The sequence below is a fragment of the Phocoena phocoena genome, chromosome 7, assembly GCF_963924675.1.
Source record: "Phocoena phocoena chromosome 7, mPhoPho1.1, whole genome shotgun sequence".
Lineage (NCBI taxonomy): Eukaryota > Metazoa > Chordata > Mammalia > Artiodactyla > Phocoenidae > Phocoena > Phocoena phocoena.
Window position 1 is genome coordinate 106,871,709 of NC_089225.1, and position 22,592 is coordinate 106,894,300.

Genomic DNA, 22,592 nt, shown 5'->3' on the forward strand with positions numbered 1-22,592 from the left:
ATCCTTCTATTGATACAATCAAGTCCTCATATATACCGTGTGGATGACCCCATAACAGATTTTGAGGCATCTGTTTTAAAATTTCCTCATGATAGTCTCTCGGACCTCATTTCAGACTTTGGTAACTAATGTAGCTTGGCACCTCACCCAGAACTTCTCATTTTGTTGAGAAACAGAAAGTGCATAAATCTTATTACATATACTAAAAATTACCATGTGTGACATGTTTAATAGATGTATATAGCTTATGCAGTAATTTCAGATCTTTACTTCTTAATTTAAAGTTAGGGCATTTAACAACCTTGTATAATTCTGCTCCTATATAAGAAACAGTCAAAGAAATTGACAACAGAAAAAGCCACTGGTATACTGTCTTCTGCCTCATTAAGCAGATTCATTTTTAGCAAAGTATCAATAGATAGACTGGGGAGGAGGAGAAAAAAAATTTCAGAACTCACTGATTATTCTGTGGAGCTTTAATAGATTTCCTTTTCTGAGCAGTTGCTATCATTTTTGTTGCTGTCCTTTTTTTTTTTTTTTAAATCCAGTCCTACTCTCTCCTAAAATCACTTTTAAGACTTATAAAAATTGGATTGTTGAAAAAAATAGAATCAAACTTCTCATCCTCTTTTAATAATACATTACTTAATATATTGTATCTTCTAGAATATAAACATCTTTTCAAGCAGACCACATTTCTTTTTGGTTTTTGTTTTTAAATAGAGCAGTTATGAGTAGCTTTTGCATCTTTTATTTCTACTTTTGATCTTCTGTTGAGCTTTATCAGCTGGAGGTTATCCAACTGAGTAATATCATTAAAGAAGGAAGTTTGACCATGGAATGCACGTCCCCTAACAGTAATATATAGATATTTATTCATTTTGACCTCGCATGTTGCTTTCTTGTTATACGTATTGTGAACATGACAAATGTTTTGCCATCTTCCCATCCTCTGCTATAGGATTTCATTGATTTTATAACCATAAGCTCTGTACCAGCAATGGCAGAGTACTTTGTAATGGGGGTGGGGTTAGGTTAGGGTAGGCTGTATAGTTTCAAAAACTTTCAACTATTTATTCTAATAAACAAAACTTTTTCATATTTAGAAAATGTAAAAAATACAGCAGTTTAAATAATTAGTATTTTGTAATCATTGCATAAATTTTGTTGAATGAAGTCTTAGCTGTTGTGAATATGTGGTGTACACTTGCATCTTCACATTGTATCAGAATCTTGGGTATCGATAAGAATGTTAAAACGCAGTTATAGCTGGTAGGCTGTGCCATTAATATAAACTCAATGGGGAAAGTTAAATGTGTACCCCAGTGACTACAAAAGCAAAAGTGTATACAACAAATGTTCTTTCTGGAAACACTATCCCTTAGAGTAAAATTGTTACTCACTTCATGAATCCTTAAACTTTAAGTTCTGTTTCATCGTTTTCTGCTCTTAAGCATGTGATCAAGAGCTTTGTAGACTATATATAGTTTATATCTCTCTCTTACCTGATAATTGCGAAGAAGGCAACATTGATATTCTGGGAATTCCCTGGCGGTCCAGTGGTTGGGACTTCGTACTTCCACTTCAGGGGGCATGGGTTCAGTCCCTGCTCCGGGAACTAAGATCCTGCAAGCCACGTGGCGTGGCCAAAATTTTAAAACTTGATATTCTTTTGGGGTGGTATGTGATATTGCTGAAAAGAAAAAGCTGTTAACGAGCTTGAAGAGAAGTAAGTTCTCAAGGCTACAGAGTCCTAGTCACAAGGTTACAAACCAGTCCATGAAAATGCCTTGAAATCAAAGATCAAGTGTTAATTTCATCAAGACTATAACCCCCTCCTCAAAGGAATACAGAAGGGACATTTCTCAGATATTTTGTGAGATTTTTAATGGAAATTTCCAAAGGAAATGTTTTTTATGCAGTCATGATCTACCTCACATCCTTTTGCAGAATGCTGTCTTAACACTAAGCTCTACACATTGTGGTCTTAGCTTAACTAACTCCAGTACATCTTTGCTTTTCTTCTGCCAGTTTCTTGCTCACTCACTCTCACAAACATAGACCCCAGAACATGCATACACCCTTGGGTGATTACAAACCCAATTTAGAAGGCTCTTAGACCAGAGGTTCAGAACCATTTAACTAGAATACTGTTCTTTTATAGGTCCTTGGAGTTATTTTGTCTCCAGAACCCAACTCTTTATGAAGGATCTATCTTCTGTTTATCTTATTAAATGAACTCCACTGTTAGCAGTTATTTGAACATGTATATAACAAGTATCATATATAGAATCAGATAAAAATATTAAAGTGTAAGAATGGGATCCTGTGCTCCTCCTTGCCTAATATCATCTAGCCTGAGGCCTATTACAAGGAAGCTTCTCCCACCATTGGCATGTACCCTTTTTGGAAGTAGGATCATATTTGGCCAAGTTTGATCAGCTTTTGCAGTTTTAAAATAAATCAGCATGAACGTTTATATTATAAGGTTTTATTTTACAGCATAACACATTTTTAAATAGTAATTTGTATTACCATACTGTTGCCTTAAGTAAGACAGGGATTTGGACCCTAAAAGCGTTGGTGGTAATATAAAGAAAAGGCACAACCAACTACCATGAACAAAATAATACTAATAAGATTGAGGAGGGAGCTGAAAACATCACTTGGGATATTGATAGTGGGGAAATCATGATCGCATTGCCAGGAATCTTGAAAAAGAATAAAGATAATTTTCACATTAGGCATGTTAAGTTTGAGATTATAGCAAGTCAGTTGGATTTAAGATGAGAGCATAGGAAAAAAACAGAACTAAAGAAAGAGATGGGAGCTAGCCGAGATAAATTATATAAGTTCATGGCCTTTACCTGCAATTCTAATTTACAGAAAGGTCTGAAAACTAAGAGTTTTGTCTGTCTTTAAGGACTCGTTTGGCTGTAAAATCTGAGCCAGTATGAACTCATTTATAGCCTTTATCCCATTTAGTAAACATTCATTTTGCTGCTTCAGAAATATTAACTTGGTTGATTACGGGATATTACCCCCACGCTCCACTGAGGGTATTGCATAACTTATGGTGTGTGCACCATGTCACCTTTCTAAATTCTGAATTCCAAAATTCTTCGGGCCTCAGTGAGTTCGTGGAAGGAATTATATACCTAGTTGAAGTCATAAGAGCTAATGTAATGTCATAGAAAGAGAAAAGGGAAAAAAAAACCTCTAAAACTGATCCCTAATGTACAGCTTCATTTCTATATCCAGGAAAACAGGAAAAAAAAAAAAAAAACAGGAAGAGACACACCTAGGTGATAAGTAACCACAGAAAAGACGTTTACGGAACTTTATGCCCTTCTCCCATCCTTTATTTTTCTCGCTGACATAGAAGTATGGGTTTTGTTTTTTTCCAACAGTATAAGGTGTACAGAGTTAAAAACATGATGAGTGTTTTAAATGCAGGATTTGGAGAAGGTAGATTTTAGATAATCAGGCACAGCAGAAGGCATGGGTCACAGCATTGTTTGAAATTTAATTGTCTTTTCTGTGAGATTATCATAATATAAAATGGGAAATTAATATGATTTTCTCCTACAAATTCTAATTTGTTTTATGTGGGGGCCATACTATTCATAGCGATGAAATTGAGTCAGAAAATCATGATCCTTAGCCATGACTGCAATTAATTGTTTGTAATCACAAGCAAGCCAGTCATTTTACCTATCTTGGTTCCATTTTTCACATCTGTAAATCAGGCAGAGTAGACCAGATGGGCTCAAAGTCGCCTTCCAAATAAGATACTATCCTAACCTACTAATATAATAATTCTTTATGAAGAATCATAATAATGAAAATTAAGTTACTGCTGCATAAGTAATAAAATGAGGAAAAATTTTTAAGTGATGAACAAAAACTAGCTTTTTAAAAGTACTAGTCTACTTAATATTGATTGGAGAAACCCATTATGTATTTGCATTGATTTTTTTTATTCCATCTTTTAGTTTCACCAAATGTCCTGTTGTTTGGGTGTGGTTTTATATTTAAGTTCTTCCTTATAATGTACATACAGTGCTTTGTCCAGCGTTTCTTTTTGTAAGTTCATGTAAACTTAGCACATAAAATTTCCATCCTATATAAGGTAATATAAGTGTTCATGTAAAATAAGTTAAGAATCAAAGGAATTTGACTTGTTGAACCAGAGTAAAATCATCAAACCTTAGGATTTTTAAAACTAGAAGGGAATTTTATGATGATCTCATCGTGCAGGGTTTTATAGTTAGAGAAAGTAAGATGTAAAGAAGTGAGTAGCTTGCTAATGGTCATATGCTGGGTAGTGGCAGAGTTAGTTCGTTGTTTTCGCTATCACATTCTGTCGTTGCCTATGAATAAATAAGTGAGAACCATTTTAAGGAATATCATTTTGATAGCAGTATTTAGGTTGCAGAGAGGATAGTCATGGAGGACTGGTAGGACTCTGCTCTGATATGGTAAGACAGCCATGCTTACTGAATCATAAAATGCCTTTTACACATTACTTTTACACATTACTTTACATATGTATTACTTCATATAGTCCTTACAGCAGCCGAAGAAACTGAGACTCAGAAAAGCCAAGTAACTTACCCAAACAGCTTATTAGAGCAGAGGTGTTTATAAGCCAGTGTTGTCTGACCCTATGGTACTCTGCGCTGTATCATAGTGTGGCCTCCCCGACCAAGATAAATGAAAAGGGTAAGAGATTCTGAAAGAATACGTAATGCAGATAAAATCATTATATTGGGAAACTCAAATTCAATATTTTCTGCCTTTGGCAGATTTGGGGAGCTCTGGTGATCATGTGCTCTTGAACAAGCCGACTTCTTTCTGGGTGCTTACCATTTGAAAAGCACTTGATGGGAAAACAGAGAAGTGTAAGACATGGAGGAAGCATAAAATATTTCCCTTATTGTCACCCAAAAATCAGATATTTTGATGCGATCATATATTTTATAAATATTATTTTCTAATTATAAAAGTAATATATGTTAATTTTGAAAAATACAGAAAATAATAAAGAAGCGAACAAAAATTACCAGTAATCCCTCCCTGAATGAGTCAACATGTATTCCATTTTGGTGTGTTCTTTTTTTTTAAGATTTTTTTTTTCCCTTTTTGTTTTTAATTAATTTTATTTTTGGCTGCATTGGGTCTTCGTTGCTGCGCGCGGGCTTCCTCTCGTTGCAGCGAGTGGGGGCTACTCTTCCTTGGCGTGCGCAGGCTTCTCACTGCGGTGGCTTCTCGTTGCGGAGCACGGGCTCTAGAGTGCAGGCTCAGTAGTTGTGGCTCGCAGGCTCTAGAGCACAGGCTCAGTAGTTGAGATGCACAGGCTTAGTTGCTCCACGGCATGCGGGATCTTCCTGGACCAGGGATCCAACCCGTGTCCCCTGCATTGGCAGGCGGATTCTTAACCACTGCGCCACCAGGGAAGTCCCTTGATGTATTCTTTTGGTAAGAGTAATTATTGTGATGTGTCCTCTGAAAATTGATGTGTAAGCATAATGAAAATCTTTATTGTATATGTGAATATAAATCCAAAATATGCCTCACACAGCTGCAGTGAAAGGTAGTTTGTTGTAAGGTAGAATTGAAGGACTGTGCCGATTAGGAAATCTGTAGGTTGACGGTGAGCAGAAGAGGTGTAATTCAGAGTTCACTGAAAGCCTTAGTGTTCACTTGAACTGTTTAAGCCTGCTGACTAACAGTGGTACAATATGAAATCACACTCAGCATTCCTCTGAGTCTGAATCATCCACTGTGGAATGAGGATTGAAAACAGAGCTGGTGCTCCCATACCAGAAAAGTCATGACATCCATGATTTCAACCATGGGACTGTTCTGCCTTCAAATCCGGTCCAGAACCCTCTTTTTTTTTTTTTTTTTTAAATAAATGTATTTATTTATTTTTGGTTGTGTTGGGTCTTCGTTTCTGTGCGAGGGCTTTCTCTAGTTGCGCAAGCGGGGGCCACTCGTCATCGCGGTGTGCGGGCCTCTCACTATTGCGGCCTCTCCTGTTGTGGAGCACAGGCTCTAGGTGCGCAGGCTCAGTAGTTACGGCTCACGGGCTTAGTTCCTCCGTGGCATGTGGGATCTTCCCAGACCAGGGCTCGAACCCGTGTCCCCTGCATTGGCAGGCAGATTCTCAACCACTGCGCCATCAGGGAAGCCCAGAACGCTCTCTTTTTGAATGTTGTGAATCAGAACTCAGGTTTTATTGCCATTTGAGCAGTCTATTCCCCGCTCGAAAATGACACAGCAAGTGAATAGAACTAGACTATAATTGGTTTTCTTGTTCCTTCAGGTGAATCAGTTCAGACAGCTGTATTCGAAAGTCATCAATGATAAACACGATGATGTCATGGCCAAGTTTGGCGCTATTCTGGCCCAGGGCATACTGGATGCAGGTAAATGTTTTTAAATCTTCCAGATTAATTTGTCTGTTTAAACTAAATCTAATGAAATATATGTTCTAACTATATGACAATGTAGAAATTGAGCCTGGGACAAATTACTCCTGGAGAAAATTTGGAGCCTGTAGTTCATAGAAATAATTTAGTAGAGTTAAAACTGCAGACTATTACGGTTTGAATCCCAGTCCCTTTACAGTACTAGCTATATTTCCCCTCTTTATGTCTGTTTTCTTGTTTCGTAAGGTCTACTTCATAGTGTTGGAGGATTAAAAATATATGTAAAGCAACTAAAACAGTCCCAGTCACTTAGTAAAGTGCTCAGTGAGTGTTGGCTGATTTCTTTTCCTTTAATTTTCTTAGTATATATCAGTTTTAAACAAGTTGACATTGGAAATTTTTTGAGGAAAAAATTAGGTTTTAGACAAACTCTAGCAGCTAAATCATCCTAAAATAAGATACATGGAATATTTGCCTAGTAAATGCATAGCACACTGTACTAACTGGCTCCTGACTTCACATTCTTCACCACTACACTATGGTTTATTTAGAAAGAGATGGGCTACCCTTTCAAGATAGAATGGTGTGCTTTAGTACCTTGGACTTGGGGTTCATTCAACCTATTCTTTAACTGTTATTACTGGTGATATCTCACTCAGTAGGGTAGAAGGGAGGAAGCATAACTGTTTCATTCAAGTGTGAGATTCTTTTTCTAACTGTACCCTAGGCATGTAGAGTATAATCTTTTTCATTAATCTTTGCTAATTTGGAAGGTAAAACGATAGTATCTCAAGGTTTTCATAGTAATTCTATTACTAGATGAGCTTTTCTAAAACTTGTTGGTTATCTTAATTTCTTCTAATAAAAACACTGTTAGCCATATTTATTGCAAACATTCTTTTATTGGTCAACTAGAAATGTGTTTATATTTCTAGTGAAGGAAATCAGAGAAAGAAGCTGAAGTTTTTGATATCGTAAGTTTTTTTGTTAACCTTGTCAGGTGTTGTACTTAGAGTATTTTTAGTCATATTAAGATTTTCAGCATCCTTTTTTTTTAATTTTAGGTAATCTCCCTTATATATGAGGCTTTTTAAAAAAATCTGTCTCCTTTCTAATTTGATTATATTATCTTTTTCTTAATTAGATTTGCTAGAGATTTCTCTTTTTGTTTATATGCTATTGCTAGTCTTTTTTTCCCCTAAATTCTTTATTTTTGCTTGACTCTTATTTGCTTTTTCTTTCTTAGAATGTTGGTGCTGTTTTCTAAATTTTTTTTAATTAATTAATTTATTTATTTTGGCTGAGCTGGGTCTTAGTTGCAGCACGCAGGATCTTCGTTGCAGCATGTGGGATCTTTAGTTGTGGCATGCGAACTCTTAGTTGTGGCATGCATGTGGGATCTAGTTCCCTGACCAGGGATCGAACCCGGGCCCCCTGCATTGGGAGCATGGAGTCTTAGCCACTGGACCACCAGGGAAGTCCTTGTTTTCTAAATTTTTGAGGCAAATACCCTTCTCTTTTAATCCATTTGTCTAGTAAAGTTTGTTCTGTTTTAATTTTCCAAGAAGTTGAGAGTTTTCTGCTTAAATTTTTAGTGTTTAACGTACAATTTATATTTTTCTCTCTTTTTAATTTAAAGATAGGTCGTTGCAGCTGTATATAAATAAGGACAGTATTCTATAGATAACTTTAGATGAAGTAAACCATTTCAGTTCTTGATGGTATTCTCTCCCATGTATAAATGATACAGACATTGACATGCCATAGTTTCTCCTTTCTCATTCTTTGCCACCTTCCAAAATTTTTATATTATGTTTACATTGTCATAGCTCATAACATTTACATACTCTTGTGAAATCATAATTCTCACAGTTTAGTCTTAGTTTCATATTTAAAGGGATTCAGTGCTCACCACCATTTCTTTTATTGCTGCTTCTTTTTCCAAGGTATCTATACTAAGACTTAACACTTAACTGACTGGATTTTGTCAGTCTCTAGTTTACATTCGGGTTCACTCTCTGTGGGTTTTGATAGATGCGTAATGATATGTATCCACATTTACAGTATCATACAGAATACTTTCACTGCCTTAAAAATCCTCTGTGCTCTACATTTTCATCCCTCCCTCCCTCCCCACCCCTCACCCCCAGTCCCTGGGCAACCACTGATCTTTCTGCTGTCTCTATAGCTTTAGTTTTTCCTTTTCCAGAATGTTATATAGTTGGAATCATACAGTATGTAACCTTTTCAGATTGGCTACTTTTGGTAACTGGTTTTTAAATAGGATTTAGAAGTAACATTTTACTACTCCATAATCTTTTATGTTTTCTTTTAGCTGCTAGTTTTTGAAGTTTGTGGTTTTAGGCTTCAACCCTTTACTCATTCTTTAGTACTACTAAATTAGAGTCATTTGTTAAGAAATTGGGGAGAGAATAATTCTTTGTTTTAGCTTTATTCTGCCATCTTTACTTGAAGTCCCCTCTCTGGTTTCCCCTCCTTCCTCTTTGAGCCCTTCTCTCCTTCCATCTCTTACAATTCTTTGTTATTCTGCCATTTTTACTAAAAGTCCTCTCTCTGTTTTCCCCTCCTTCCTCTTTGAGCCCTTCTCTCCTTCCATCTTTTTTTTGGGGAGTGTCTGTTTGATCTGTGGTGCACCAATCAAGTTTTGATGCTTCTTTCCATTTCTCTTTTTAGTGTCATTAAGTACATGAAAGTCGTGTACTGCCATATTTGCTATTAGGAGCATAAGATTATTTTCTTACCCTTTTTCACTTTGCTAATATCCTTTCTTCCTGGAAAACATTTCTGCAACTGCATTAGAAAAAATTTTAGTCCTGTAATTTATCTCTCAGAAGTTAATGGTAGTAGAGAAAATCTGGAGAGGGCAACTTCAAAGGAATGAGTAAAGTTTATGAGAACTCACTCAATGATTTGGTTTCTTCAAGGAGAAAAGCTGAAGATTAAGAAAGTTTATGGTGAAGTTTGTAAAACTGTGCAAACACTATCAATAGAATAAACTTGCCCTTGTTTCATATTAAATCTCAAACTATTAGAACTAAAGGCTAGTTTAGTTTCTAAGTGTGAAGAAGATAGGTTTCATTGAAATAAAAGAAAATTCGGCTTCAAAACTTAGATCAAATATCACATTCTCTAGGAAGCCTTTCCCCCCTCTTCTTCTACTGTATTCAGCCTCCACCATGTAGGTGGGCCTAGTACCCAGTTATACCTAACATAATACTTTTGTGCTTTATTTTATTATCTAATTATCTGTCTTCACTAGATTGGAGGCTCCTTGGAATCTTTTTCAGTATTTCAAAATTTTTAATATATTGTAAGCATTCTGTGAATGTAGGGTTTAGAATAAGGAAGAATATAAGTAAGACAGTAAAAGTATAACTCATTCCTGTTGGAAAAACACAATTAAAGTATACCTGATTTATTTCTAGGCAAAATCTTAAATGAAATATCTGTAGAGGGAGTATTAAGAAAATCTAGGTTATTTGGTTGAACAGTAGAATGCTGATTCTTATTTAAAAAATGCTTTTTTTGGCTTAGTAAAGTTAGTACTCACTTCCTAACTCCAAGCAAAACATGAAGGCAGGACTTCCCTGGTGGCGCAGTGGTTAAGAATCGGCCCGCCAATGCAGGGGACACGGGTTCAAGCCCTGGTCCGGGAAAATCCCACATGCCACAGAGCAACTAAACCCGTGAGCCACAACTACTGAGCCCACGTGTGACAACTGCTGAAGCCCATGCACCTAGAGCCCGTGCTCTGCAACACGAGAAGCCACCGCGATGAGAAGCCCGCACACCACAACAAAGAGTAGCCCCCACTCACCGCAACTAGAAAAAGCCTTTGCATAGCAACAAAGACCCAACACAGCCATAAATAAATACATAAAAAACATGAAGGTGTCTGTGTGATACTGAGATGAAGAGAAGTGAAATGTGAGCAATGGAAATCCAGAATTGGAATTCATATTAGGATGGTGACTAGGCACAAACAAGCCTTATTTTTGTGGGCTATATTATATAAACTAAAAGATTCGTGTCTTAAAGTTCTGGGGTCCAACACTAACACTGTTACTATAGGCCAGAGGCTGCAACACAACAGCCCATGGGCCATACCTGCCTTAAACACGTTTTTGCCTGCCTAGCAAAATTTGCAAAATTTTGTCCGAAATCCAGATTCAAGTGTACTGTTAAAAACAAAATTACATAGTGACCCTGGATCTAACACCCCTAGTAACATGTCCTCTTTAAATATGACACGACCTTTTTTTTTTTGCAACACGCGGGCCTCTCACCGTTGTGGCCTCTCCCGTTGCAGAGCACAGGTTCCCAACGTGCAGGCTCAGCAGCCATGGCTCACGGGCCCAGCCGCTCCACGGCATGTGGGATCTTCCCGGACCGGGGCACAAACCAGTGTCCCCTGCATCGGCAGGCGGACTCTCAACCACTGCGCCACCAGGGAAGCCCGACATGAACTTTTCAGTTTGCTTCAATCCACACTGCTTTCAGTCCAACTTTTCTCATTTGTTTACCTGACCAGTTCCTAAAGACATTCAAGTTTGCAACCCCTAAAGCCTCCTAGAATCTCAGCCTTATGAGGTCCCAGTAGAGATCTTAGCTAACTGATACTTGGATCTTAGTTCTTGTTTACTAGCTTTCAAACTGTGTTTCTCTGCACTCCCTCAAGGGAAAGTCTAGGGGATGTGGAAAGAGGTAGATTTACAGGTCAGATTCAAGCCCCAAATCTCTTCTGATTTAACAGAATTAGCTCTGATTTCGTTGTTTTACATATTGTGCTTCCTCAAAAAATTTTTTCAGTTGAATCAAGGATTGGATATTAAAAGTTTTCTTTTGTTAGTGGTAGTGCTCTAGTTCAAATGCTCAAGTTCAAACTCTCATTTTGCCAATGGGAAAAAAAAACTTTTAGAGGTAAAGTGATTTGTCCAAGATCACAAGGCTAGTTAATCTTGGAGCTGCCTGCATTCAGACATGACTAAAGCAGAAAGAATAAAAATAAGCAAACAGTATTTACCTCTTGTCTCTTTGCCACTGTTTACAAATATGATATGTACTAAAATTTTACTTTTTGTTTGCACATTAAAAGCCAATGTACAATATAGATTAATATTTAATTAAGCATACACGTTCTGATATCCTTGAGGCTTAGTTTTTGAAAAATGCCTACCTATATAGAAAGAAGTTCTAAATTACCCTTAGTCCAGTATTTCCAATTTTGGAGACCCTAGATAGCTCATTGGCTAACTAATTCCAGTGACTTCATATTAGATTTTAGAACTATACTCTCAAAATAATCACCAAATTTTTCCCTAGTGTAGTACTTAGAAATCTTTATTATTGCTCAACTAGATTCATGTTTATGATTTCTCTCCTTTTCTACAGGTGGACATAATGTCACAATCTCCTTGCAGTCCAGAACTGGGCACACCCATATGCCTTCTGTGGTTGGCGTCCTTGTCTTTACCCAGTTCTGGTTCTGGTTTCCTCTTTCACACTTCCTGTCATTGGCTTATACCCCTACCTGTGTCATTGGCCTTAACAAGGACTTAAAGGTATGTTTGTGAGACCTCAGTTTTATATTGTATCTTCACCATATCCTATTTGCCACCCACTCACGAGGATTTTCATAAAATCTTAAAGATTAGTTGGCATCTTATTAATATATTTTCCCTTCAGACTGAGTCATCACCTTATTGAGAGGAGTGTGTTGGTGGAAGTTTTGAAAATCAAGTCTTTTTACTAACTGCGTAACCTTGGGTAAATCAATTGAGAGGGATTGGTAAGAGGGGGGCAAAATATAAAAATATGCAAAGGATTTATAATCACTGATGAATTTTATTTAATATTGAAGGTGTGTGAGAGCTGTTGTAGGATTTCATGCAGATAAATGACATGATAAGATTTGCATTTTAGAAACATTCTGATATCAGTGGAAATTTGTTACAATGCTATTGCAATAATCTGGGCAAGGAAGACCTAAACTAAATCTTATTAAGGAAGGAAGGTTTGAGACAGGGATATGTTTCAGTGTTATGTGATGCTAGAGCATTTGATGGAAGAGAGGATTGTTGCTAAAGGGAAAACAAGGTAGGAGGATGTCCGTTTGGTAGTGGCAGAAAGCAAGACCAGCAGTGAGGAGCCAGGGACACTGACAGAAAGAAACTAGTCACTTAAGTCAAAGACTTAAGGTGATACATTCCCTGTCATCACACTATCCTTTTTTTTTTTTTTAATGAGATTTTTGCTTATGTCTTTTTTCTCAGTCCTGTGGCCTGATGAATCACTTTCTTGGTCTTGCATCCTCTCAGAGGCTTTTTGATCTTTAAATAACTCTTACATTTGGTCATCGCCATTGTTAAAACATTCTGTTAAGTTTTCAGAGTGGAAAAATTTTAGGCCAAAAAATGGCTGGTAAAGATTGAGTATTTCATTGAATTGATTTTTTTCAGTATAGCTGTATAGCCAATTAATTATCCTCTAAGTGTTTCAGTATTAAACTACTCACATTTGTAAATATTGAGCAGTTTTATCTCTCAGAGCAAGAATCTTTTGTTTTCCCAATCCCTAACATTTAACATTGTGGTTAGACATACTGTATAATCTTTAGGGACATCTTCCTCTGGCACACAATTTTATGATCTCTGTTTCCATTCCTTACAGTGAAAGTGGGATGGAAAAGACAAGATTGCTTGTCCTAGTAAATGTGATGCTCATTACCATTCTCTTGGGTAAATAGAGAAAAATTCAGACTAGAGAACTTTAAACCTGGTCAATAAGTAATGCAAAGCCGACTTTTCCATTAGGCTCACGCTAGACTCTTGTAAGGTGTGATTATATGGTGTAGAAACTGTATATGGACGTGTATAGGTTGTTACTGTGGTACAAGGAAGGGACATGGAAGTTAGGAATGCAGGTTAGATAATCAGATGACACTTTACAAAGAAGGTAACAGTTGATCTGATGCTCACACTGTGAGTGGGACTTAACGCTCTGAAGCAGGATGTGTGGTCAGTAAAAATGAAAGGGATGCCTGTTTAAAGGCACAGCGCTTGAAGAAAGTATAGGGGACCACAGTAGTTTTGTAAAGCACCTCAAAACTAATTCAGTGAAAGAAGAGAGATGCCTTTAAGGGAGGAGTGGTAACATAATTGAATAACTGTGTAATTTAGCCAGGATTGAGACTTCTGGCACCCCTTGGCATCTGTATACGCTTGTTAAGAGCATAGAGTACTTAAATCTTGATTTTGATTATTTTAATAGAGGGGGGAATTCTCTTATTTCTTCAGATGCCGAAAGTTCAATATAAATCAAACTGTAAACCATCAACATTTGCATATCCTGCCCCTCTGGAAGTACCAAAAGAAAAAGAAAAGGAAAAGGTAGGGTTTTTGCTACTTTGAGCACCATTTGTACCTATATAGGAGCTGCTTAGTGTTTTACTTGGGTTTGTTTTAAATATTGTTATGTTTTAAAGTAGGTATTTTTAAAGTTAATACTTCTCATAGTAAAATCCAACGTTACACAGGAATATAAAGTGAAAGCCCTTTTCTCTCCTGGTCATCCAAGTCCCATGTTGCAGGAATCACAATTTGTGAATCCCTCCAAATGTTTTTTCTGCACATAGCTATACTTTTTATACCACAAATCGAATTATTCTGTGTGCTGTTCTGCATCTTATTGTTTTCACTTTAACAATTTTTTTAAAAAACTTTCAATGTGTATTGATCTCTTTTTCCAAAGCTGCAGAGCAATCCCTTTATGTATATATAATCGTCTTACCAGTTCTTTATCTGATAGACATTTAAGGTTATTTCTGATTTGTCACTGTTACAAATGGGACTGGAATAGAGTTTTTATACGTATATATTTGTGCACTTGTACCAGTATAGCTATAGGTTAGTATCTTAGATATGGAATTGCTTGATCAAAAGTAATGCACATTATTTATTTTTATAAGTGTCAACTAAATTTCTTTTCAAAATGGATATAACCAATTTATATACTCCTCCCCACAAGCATGAAGACACTCATTGATACGTGTTAAGTTAAAGTATGGTGAAATTGAGAGCTGTGCTTGCCCCTGTAGTTTTCTCAGTAAAATTACCCTTTATGACACTTGAGGTTTAGGAAAATGATTTTTTCCCTCAAGAAAATGTTCCATATTAGCCAGTTGACTATTTGCTGTAAATGTTATAGTTAAGTAGGGATAATTATATAACTGACCAACTTTGCGGGTGGTAGGTGATGGTATCCTTTGACAGCAGTATCTTGTTCATCAGCTGTGTTTCAGGGCCCCCTCCCTTTTGAGTCTAAAACAAAGGCAGCTTTACACCATTACTGCCCAGCCTTTCGAAGTACCTGTTTCACCTTTGATTTCAATGAGACCCATCAAGGAGGATAATTCTAGGTTAACGACTCACCCACTGTGGATTACCATTGTAGGGCATCTAGTCCAGTGAGAGATCTTTATGACCAGGTTTGGAGAAAATTTTTGTTTTCCAGTGCTTTCCCTATGAAGTAAAAAAGGATGTGGCACCCAAATCTCTATCTTAGAAACTTATCATAGCTAATTCACATCCAAGGTATACTACAGATCAAAAAAAATTAGAGTTATATTGGACACAGGCCTCTAGGAACTAAAGATTTACCTGATGACTGTAACAGTAAGTTATCTTTATATTCCCAGATTATTTTGTTCTTTATGATACTTACTACCAGGAAACAGAATAGTACTGTAGAACTGAATTCTCATTGGGCTTGTACATTTGCGTGTAAGTAAGGGATTAAAATGATTTACCCTGTTCACTCTTCTAGGTTTCCACTGCTGTGTTATCTATAACTGCCAAGGCTAAAAAGAAGGAAAAAGAAAAGGAAAAAAAGGAGGAGGAGAAAATGGAAGTGGTAGGTATAACTTGGTGGTCATATGGGTTGATGTAGCTTTCTCTGTCATGGTCCAGATTCTTCCTTAGTTGAACATTGTTATACCTTGCTCTTGGCTTCCTTTAAATAATTATCCTGTTCCAAGCATGGAGACTCAAAATTTTGATTGGAAGAGACTTTAGAAATTATACCCATTCATGGGAAGAATAGAAGGGTACAAATCAAAAATGAGTTCTTGGAGGAAATGACAACTAAAATGAGTTTTGAAGGGCAGAGTAGGATTTTCATTAGACAGTGAGATGATGGTGGTAGAGAGAAAAGCCCTTTCAGGCAAAGGGAACATCATTTATTTTTGAATATCACTGATGATAGAAAAACCTTCTCACTCTTTACAACTAAGTTAAGTATCATTCTCACCCCCAAGTAGAGTTACCATCTCTCTTGTCTGAGTCTGGTATCACTTTACTTCTACTTCCGTTATGTCTAATCCTAACTACCTTTTGCACCTAATAGTTGCTCAGTAAATTTATTAAACATTATTCAGTGATGTAGAACAGAAGTGAACTTTTATGGGGCTATTTTTTCCCGCCTAGGATGAGGCAGAGAAAAAGGAAGAAAAAGAGAAGAAAAAAGAACCTGAGCCAAACTTCCAGTTATTGGATAACCCAGCCCGAGTTATGCCTGCCCAACTTAAGGTCCTAAGCATGCCAGAGACCTGCAGATACCAGCCTTTCAAACCAGTAAGTCACCAATGGCCCTTAACTATATACCAGTAGGATGTTAATCTGTAGGGCAATGGAATCTTTATAGAGAAGGATAAATCTCCAAAGTATTGGGAAAAGCTCTGTAGTACTAATAAATCTCTTAGCAAAAGAGGACATTCCCTTGCATTCCATACAGATTTGGGGAGACTTTTCTTTGTGTGACCCTGCAAACATCCTTCATCTACCAAAGGCTTACATCATGGAAGTTTCTAATACAGCATAGTGATTTGGACTACAGACTGTGGAGCCAGACATACTGAGTTTGAATCCTGATTCTACCACTCTCAGCCTATGAGACCTTAAGCCAAGTACTAATCCTCTCTTCCTCAGTTTTCATACTATAAAATAAGAATTATCATCCTTAACTCATAGGAATGTGATTGAACAAGGTAATACACTTAATACATAAGCACTTAGAGTGTCCTATTTTACAATTAGAAAAGGATCTTCATGCCATTTAATTTATTCTAGGGCAGAATGTTTCATGTTAGAAACAAATGCTGATCAGAAATTTGAGCCATGATAATGTCTTTATTTTCTAGGTTCTTGTATCTCGAAAACTAGAGAACCATTAGTAGACATATTTAATACATTCAAATCCTGGACCTGTCTCAAATGTCAGAGACAAGATTTCTAGATCCTTATAGAAAAGTAAACCCATTCTCATCAGCTTGAAGGTGGTCCCTGATGGTGGTGACAACTCTTAACCACAGTTGTGAGTCAAGCTCTTACCTGACTAGATTATCAGCTAGAGGAGACAAGGGCAGAGGATGGAAGATATTTAGTGGAAGAGCTAGAATTGGGCGGAACTGAGTTTATATTGCAGATCTGCTGTTTCTTAGCTGTGTAACTGAGACAAGTCATTTGATTGCTTCGTCTTTCAGTTTCCTCATCTAATAATTGGGATGGTGATACTACCTACCGCCTAGGAATATTGTAAAGATTAAATAGGTTGTTATATGTGAAACACTTAAAACAACATGTGGAACATGGTAAATCCTCAGTCAGTGAATATTACTTGGTGGTGGTGACAAATCATCAGCCATCTGTGGGTAGCAGGCAGTCAGGCCGGGAAAGACGGAATAGCTTGCAGGTCTTCTCCCATCTCCTATTAATTTTGCATTACTAGGACCTAATACTGCTTGGTCTGTAGTGTCGAATGAATGAATTAATAGAACCACTAATGGACACATTAAATGTACTCGCTATCTAATCTGCAACCCAGCTCGCTAAAGTGACATGTTTCCGGAGAATATATTCTAACAGCATCCTTTCAAAACTGCTCATGCCAGAACAGGTATATTAGTACACGACTAGTGAGTACTTTAAGCACACAAAACACCTAGTGATTTTGACAATTCTGAAGAACTAAAGAGAGCAAAGTATATGCTCAGTGTCATGAGGCCATATGAGGAGACTGGTTTTCCTCAGCTGGAACTTAAATGATTGTTAAGCCCTTGCTCAAAATAAATCCGAGGAAGCTGTAACAGTTGTTCATTTACAAGCGAAAAGATTTCTTCTGTCTGTGCCTGGCTGACTATTGAAGGTGTGCCCCAATCACACACATAGCCCCTCAGCAAAGACTCAGAGACTTATTGTTCCAGGTCTTTAAGGAAATCCCTGGCTAGTCATTAGCTGTCCAATCAGGTAACTGAGAGAAGACTTCAGTGATCACACACAACAGAAAATACTTTATAGAAAAGTCACAAAACAGACAACAATAGCAAACCCTGGGGAGAGGTGAGAATCTGATTTCCAGAGTTGCCACATTGTATTATTTAAATGTCCAGTTTTCAACAGAAAATTATAAGATATACAAAGCAATAAAACATGACTCATACACAGGAAAAAAGCAATAAATAAAACTCTGAGGAAACCTAGATGTTGTACATAATAGGCAGACTAAATCAACTAAAATATGTTCAAAGAACTAAAGGAACTATGTCTAAAGAACTAAAGGAAAGTATAAGAATGTTATCTTAACAAATCATGAATATCAGTAAAGAGATAGAAATTGTAAAAAATAATCAAATAGACATTCTGGATTTGAAAAATACAATAACTGAAATGAAAAATTTGCTAGAGGGGCTCAACAGCTGATTCAGGAAGACTTGAGCAAACTTGAAAATAGGTCATTTGAGGAACAACAAAAAAAGGGTGAAGAAAAAATGAACAGACCTGTTAAAAGCCAAGCATACCAACATACACAGAAATGGGCTAATGGGAGTCCCAAAAAGAGAGAGAAAATTATAGAAGAATATTTGAAGAAATAATGACTGAAAACTTCCATAATTTTATGAATAACATTGATCTACATATCCAGGATGCTCAGTGAATCCAAGTAAGATAAAGAGATCCACACCTAGACACATCATAATCACACTGTTGAAAGACAAAGAAGGATTCTTTTCTTCTTTTTTTTAACTGAGGTAACATTGGTTTATAACAAATGTAAGTTTTGTGTATACAACATTATAATTCACCTTCTGTATACACAGCAGTATGCTCACCACCAAAACTCTAGTTTCCATCCATCACCATACAATTGACCCCCTTTCTCCATTTCACCCTCCCGCACCCCCCCCCCAGAAGTTACTGTTTTCTCTTGTTTTTTTTTTTTTGGCTTTGTTTTGTTTTGCTTGTTCATTAATATTTTTGTTTTAGTCCATATATGAGTGAAATCATGGTATTTGTCTTTCTCCATCTAACTTATTTCACTTAGCATAATACCCTCAAGGTGTATCCATGTTATTGCAGATGGCAAGATTTCATCCTTTTTTTATGGCTGAGTAGTAAGTATTCCATTGTGTGTGTGTGTGTGTGTGTGTGTGTGTGTGTGTGTGTGTGTCACATCTTTTTTATCCATTCTTCTGTCGATGGGCACTTAGGTTGTGTCCATATCTTGGCTGTTATAAATAATGCTGCTATGAACAGAGGGGTACATATATCTTTTCAAATTAGTGTTTTCATATTCCCAGAAGTGGAATAGCTGGATCATTCTTTGAGGAATCTGCATACTGTTTTCCACAATGGCTACATCCATTTACATTTCGACCAACAGTGTACCAGGGTTTCCTTTTCTCCACATCCTCTCCAACCCTTGTTATTTTTTGCCTTTCTGATAATAGCCGTTCTAATGGGTATGAGGTGATATCTTGTGGTTTTGATTGATTTGCATTTACTTAATAATTAGCAATGTTGAACATCTTTTCATGTGCCTGTTGGCCACCTGTAACTTCTTTGGAAAAATATCTATTCATCTCCTTTGCGTTTTTTAAATTTAGTCATTTGTTTTTTTATTGGTCAGTTGTAAAAGTTCTTTATATATTTTGGATATGAACCGCTTGTATGATGGATATATGATTTGCAAATATCTTCTCCCATTTGGTAGGTTTTCTATTCATTGATGGTTTCCTTTGCTGTGGAGAAACTTTTGGTTTGAAGTAGTCCCATTTGTTCATTTTCACTTTTGTTTCCCTTGTCTGAGGAAACATATCCAGACAGATACTGCTAAAACCAATGTCAGAAAGCATACTGCCTGTGTTTTCTTCTAGGAGTCTTACGGTTTCAGGTCTTACATTCAAGTCTTTAATACATTTTGAGTTAATTTTTGTGTATGCTGTAAGAAAGTGGTCTGGTTTCATTCTTTTGCATTTGGCTGTCCAGTTTTCACAACACGGTTTATTGAAGAGACTTTACTTTCTCTACTGTATGCTCTTGGCTCCTTTGTCGTAAATTAGTTGTCTGTATATGTGGGTTTATTTCTGAATGTTCAGTTCTGTTCCATTGGTCTGTGTGTCTGTTGTGTCTATTTTTCTGCCCATACCATGCTGCTTTGATTACTACAGCTTTGTAGTATAATTTGAAATCAGGGAGTGTGACACCTCCAGCTTGGTTCTTTTTTCTCATGATTTCTTTGGCTATTCCAGGTCTTCTGTATTTACATTTTAAAATTTAGGATTTTTTGGGTTCTATTTCCGTAAAAACAAATGTCATTGGGATTGTGATAGGGATTGCATTGAACCTATAGATTGCTTTAGGTATATGGACATTTTAATATTGTTAATTTTTCTAATTTATTAGCATGAAATGTCATTCCATTTCTTTGTATTTTCAGTTTCATTCAACAATGTCTTATTCAGTTATCAGTATATAGGTTTTTCTCCTCCTCGATTAAACTTACTCCTAGGTGTTTTATTCTTTTTGTTGCAATTGTAAACAGGATTGTTTTCTTAGTTTCTCTTTCTGCTAGTTCGTTGACTTATTTCACTGAGCATAATACCCTCCAATTCCATCCGTGTTGTTGCAAATGGCACAATTTCATTCTTTTTTATGGCTGAGTAGTATTCCATTTATTCTTTTTTATTCATTCACCTGTTTATGGACACTTACATTGCTTCCATATCTTGGCTATTGTAAACAATGTTGCTGTGAATATTGCAGTGCATATATCTTTTCAAATTAATGTTCATTTTCTTCAGATACATACCCGGGAGTAGAATTGCTAGATCATCTGGTAGTTCTAGTTTTAGTTTATTCAGGAACCTCCATACTGTTGTCCGTAGTGGCTGAACCAGTTTACATTCCCACCAACAGTGCACAAGGGTTCCCTTTTCTCCACATCCTTGCCAATATTTGTTATTTGTGGTCTTCAGTAATTCTTAAGATTATGAAGGGATCCAGAAAAATTCTTTATCAGATGAGTTGGAGTTCAGAAAATGTGGTCACAGAACTCTAGACCAGAGGGACCCCACCCTGTGGCCGGAGTCTGCTCTCACCCTATCCCCAGGGTGGCCAGCTCACCACCCACTCCCTGGTCTTTTTTCCTCTTATCTGATTTAAAAGACAACTGTACAGTGCAATCATAAATTGGTGTTGATGTGTACACACTGTATAAAAATGTAATTTGCATTAAAATATGTCTTAGTCTGTTCTGGCTGCTATAGCAAATTGCCACCTAGTGTTTAAGACTGGGTGGCTTAAACAACAAATCTTTCTTTCTCACAGTTCTGAGACTAGAAGTCCAAGAACAGGGTGCCAGCATGAGCAAGTTCTTGGTAAAGGCCATCATCCCAGCTTATAGACAGCCCTCTTCTCATTGTATCCTCACATAGCAGAGAAAGACAAAGCAAACTCTCTTCATGTTTCTTCTTATAAGGGAATGAATTTCATTCCTGAGGGCTTTGCCTTCATGACCTAATTGCATCCTAAAGACCCAACTTCTCATACCATTACACTCTGTGGGGGTGGGGTAGGATTTCAACATATGAATTGGGGGAGGGGACACAACATATAGGTATGTTTGGCACATACGTGAGCCATACAGAACCATGTCTGGCACACAGTATGTGTATACTAAAGTTGGATATTTTTATGATTCTTACTATATAGGGCAAATAAATTTCTATCTGTTTAATCAAAAAAAGGGGAAAGACTCAAATTACTAAAATCAGGAAACAAAGAGGAGACATTACTACCAGCCTTACACATTACTACCAACCTTACAGAAATAAAAGGATTATGAGAGTATACTGTGAATAACTATATGTCAACAAATTAGGTAATTTAGATGAAATTGACAAAGTCCTAGAAAGACACAAACTACTACAACTGACTCAAGAAAAAATAGTAAATCTGAATAGATATATAACAAGTAAAGAGATTGAATTAATAATCAGGAAGCTATAAAGAAAAGCCCAGGGCCAGATGGCTTCACTGGTTAATTCCATCAAATGTTTAAAGAAAAAATAGCACCAATCCTTTACAAACTGCTCTTAAAAAATACAAGAGGAGGAAACACTGCCAAACTTATTCTGTGTGGCCAATATTACTCTGTAGTAAAACCAGGCAAAGACATTACAAGGAAAAAAACTACAGAGCCAATAATTAATGTTCACAAATTGGAAGATTTAGTATTACTCAAGATGGCAGTACTCCCCAATTTGATCTATAGATTCAACACAGTCCTTATCAAAATCCCAGCTAACTTTATTTTGCAGAAATATACAAACTGATCCTAAAATTCATATGGAAATACAGGGGACCCAGAATAGCCAAAACAATCTTGAGAAAGAGGAGCAGAGTTGGAAGAATCACACTTCCCAATTTCAAAACTTACTACAAAGCTACAGTAATCAAAACTGGTATTGGCATAAGGATAGACATCCAGATAAATGACTTTAAATTGAGAGTCCAAAAATTTATGGTCAATTTGACTTTTTTTTTAATTGAAGTATAGTTGATTTACAGTGTTGTATTAGTTTCAGGTATACATACAGCAAAGTGATTTCAGTTATACATTTATGTATATATCTACTCTTTTTCAGATTCTTTTCCATTATAGGTTATTATAAGATGTTGGATGTAGTTCCCTGTGCTATACAGTAGGTCCTTGTCGTTTATCTCTTTTATATATAGTAGTGTGTATCTGTTAATCCCAAACTCCTAATTTATCCCCCCCCACACCCTTTCCCCTTAATTT

The 22,592-nt window shown here is 36.6% G+C and overlaps 1 protein-coding gene across 2 annotated transcripts in view; it reads left to right on the forward strand.

Annotated features, from left to right (window-relative positions):
- The window catches only part of PSMD1 (proteasome 26S subunit, non-ATPase 1), a 105,857-nt gene that overhangs the window by 75,750 nt on the left and 7,515 nt on the right, over positions 1-22,592 (forward strand). The window contains exons 19-23 of one of the 2 annotated variants that reach the window (XM_065881140.1): positions 6,332-6,434; positions 11,850-12,019; positions 13,754-13,846; positions 15,282-15,368; positions 15,941-16,087. In XM_065881140.1, the coding sequence (XP_065737212.1) occupies positions 6,332-6,434; positions 11,850-12,019; positions 13,754-13,846; positions 15,282-15,368; positions 15,941-16,087 (600 nt within the window). The remainder of the gene's footprint in view (positions 1-6,331; positions 6,435-11,849; positions 12,020-13,753; positions 13,847-15,281; positions 15,369-15,940; positions 16,088-22,592) is intronic. The other variant, XM_065881141.1, reaches the window with a different exon arrangement.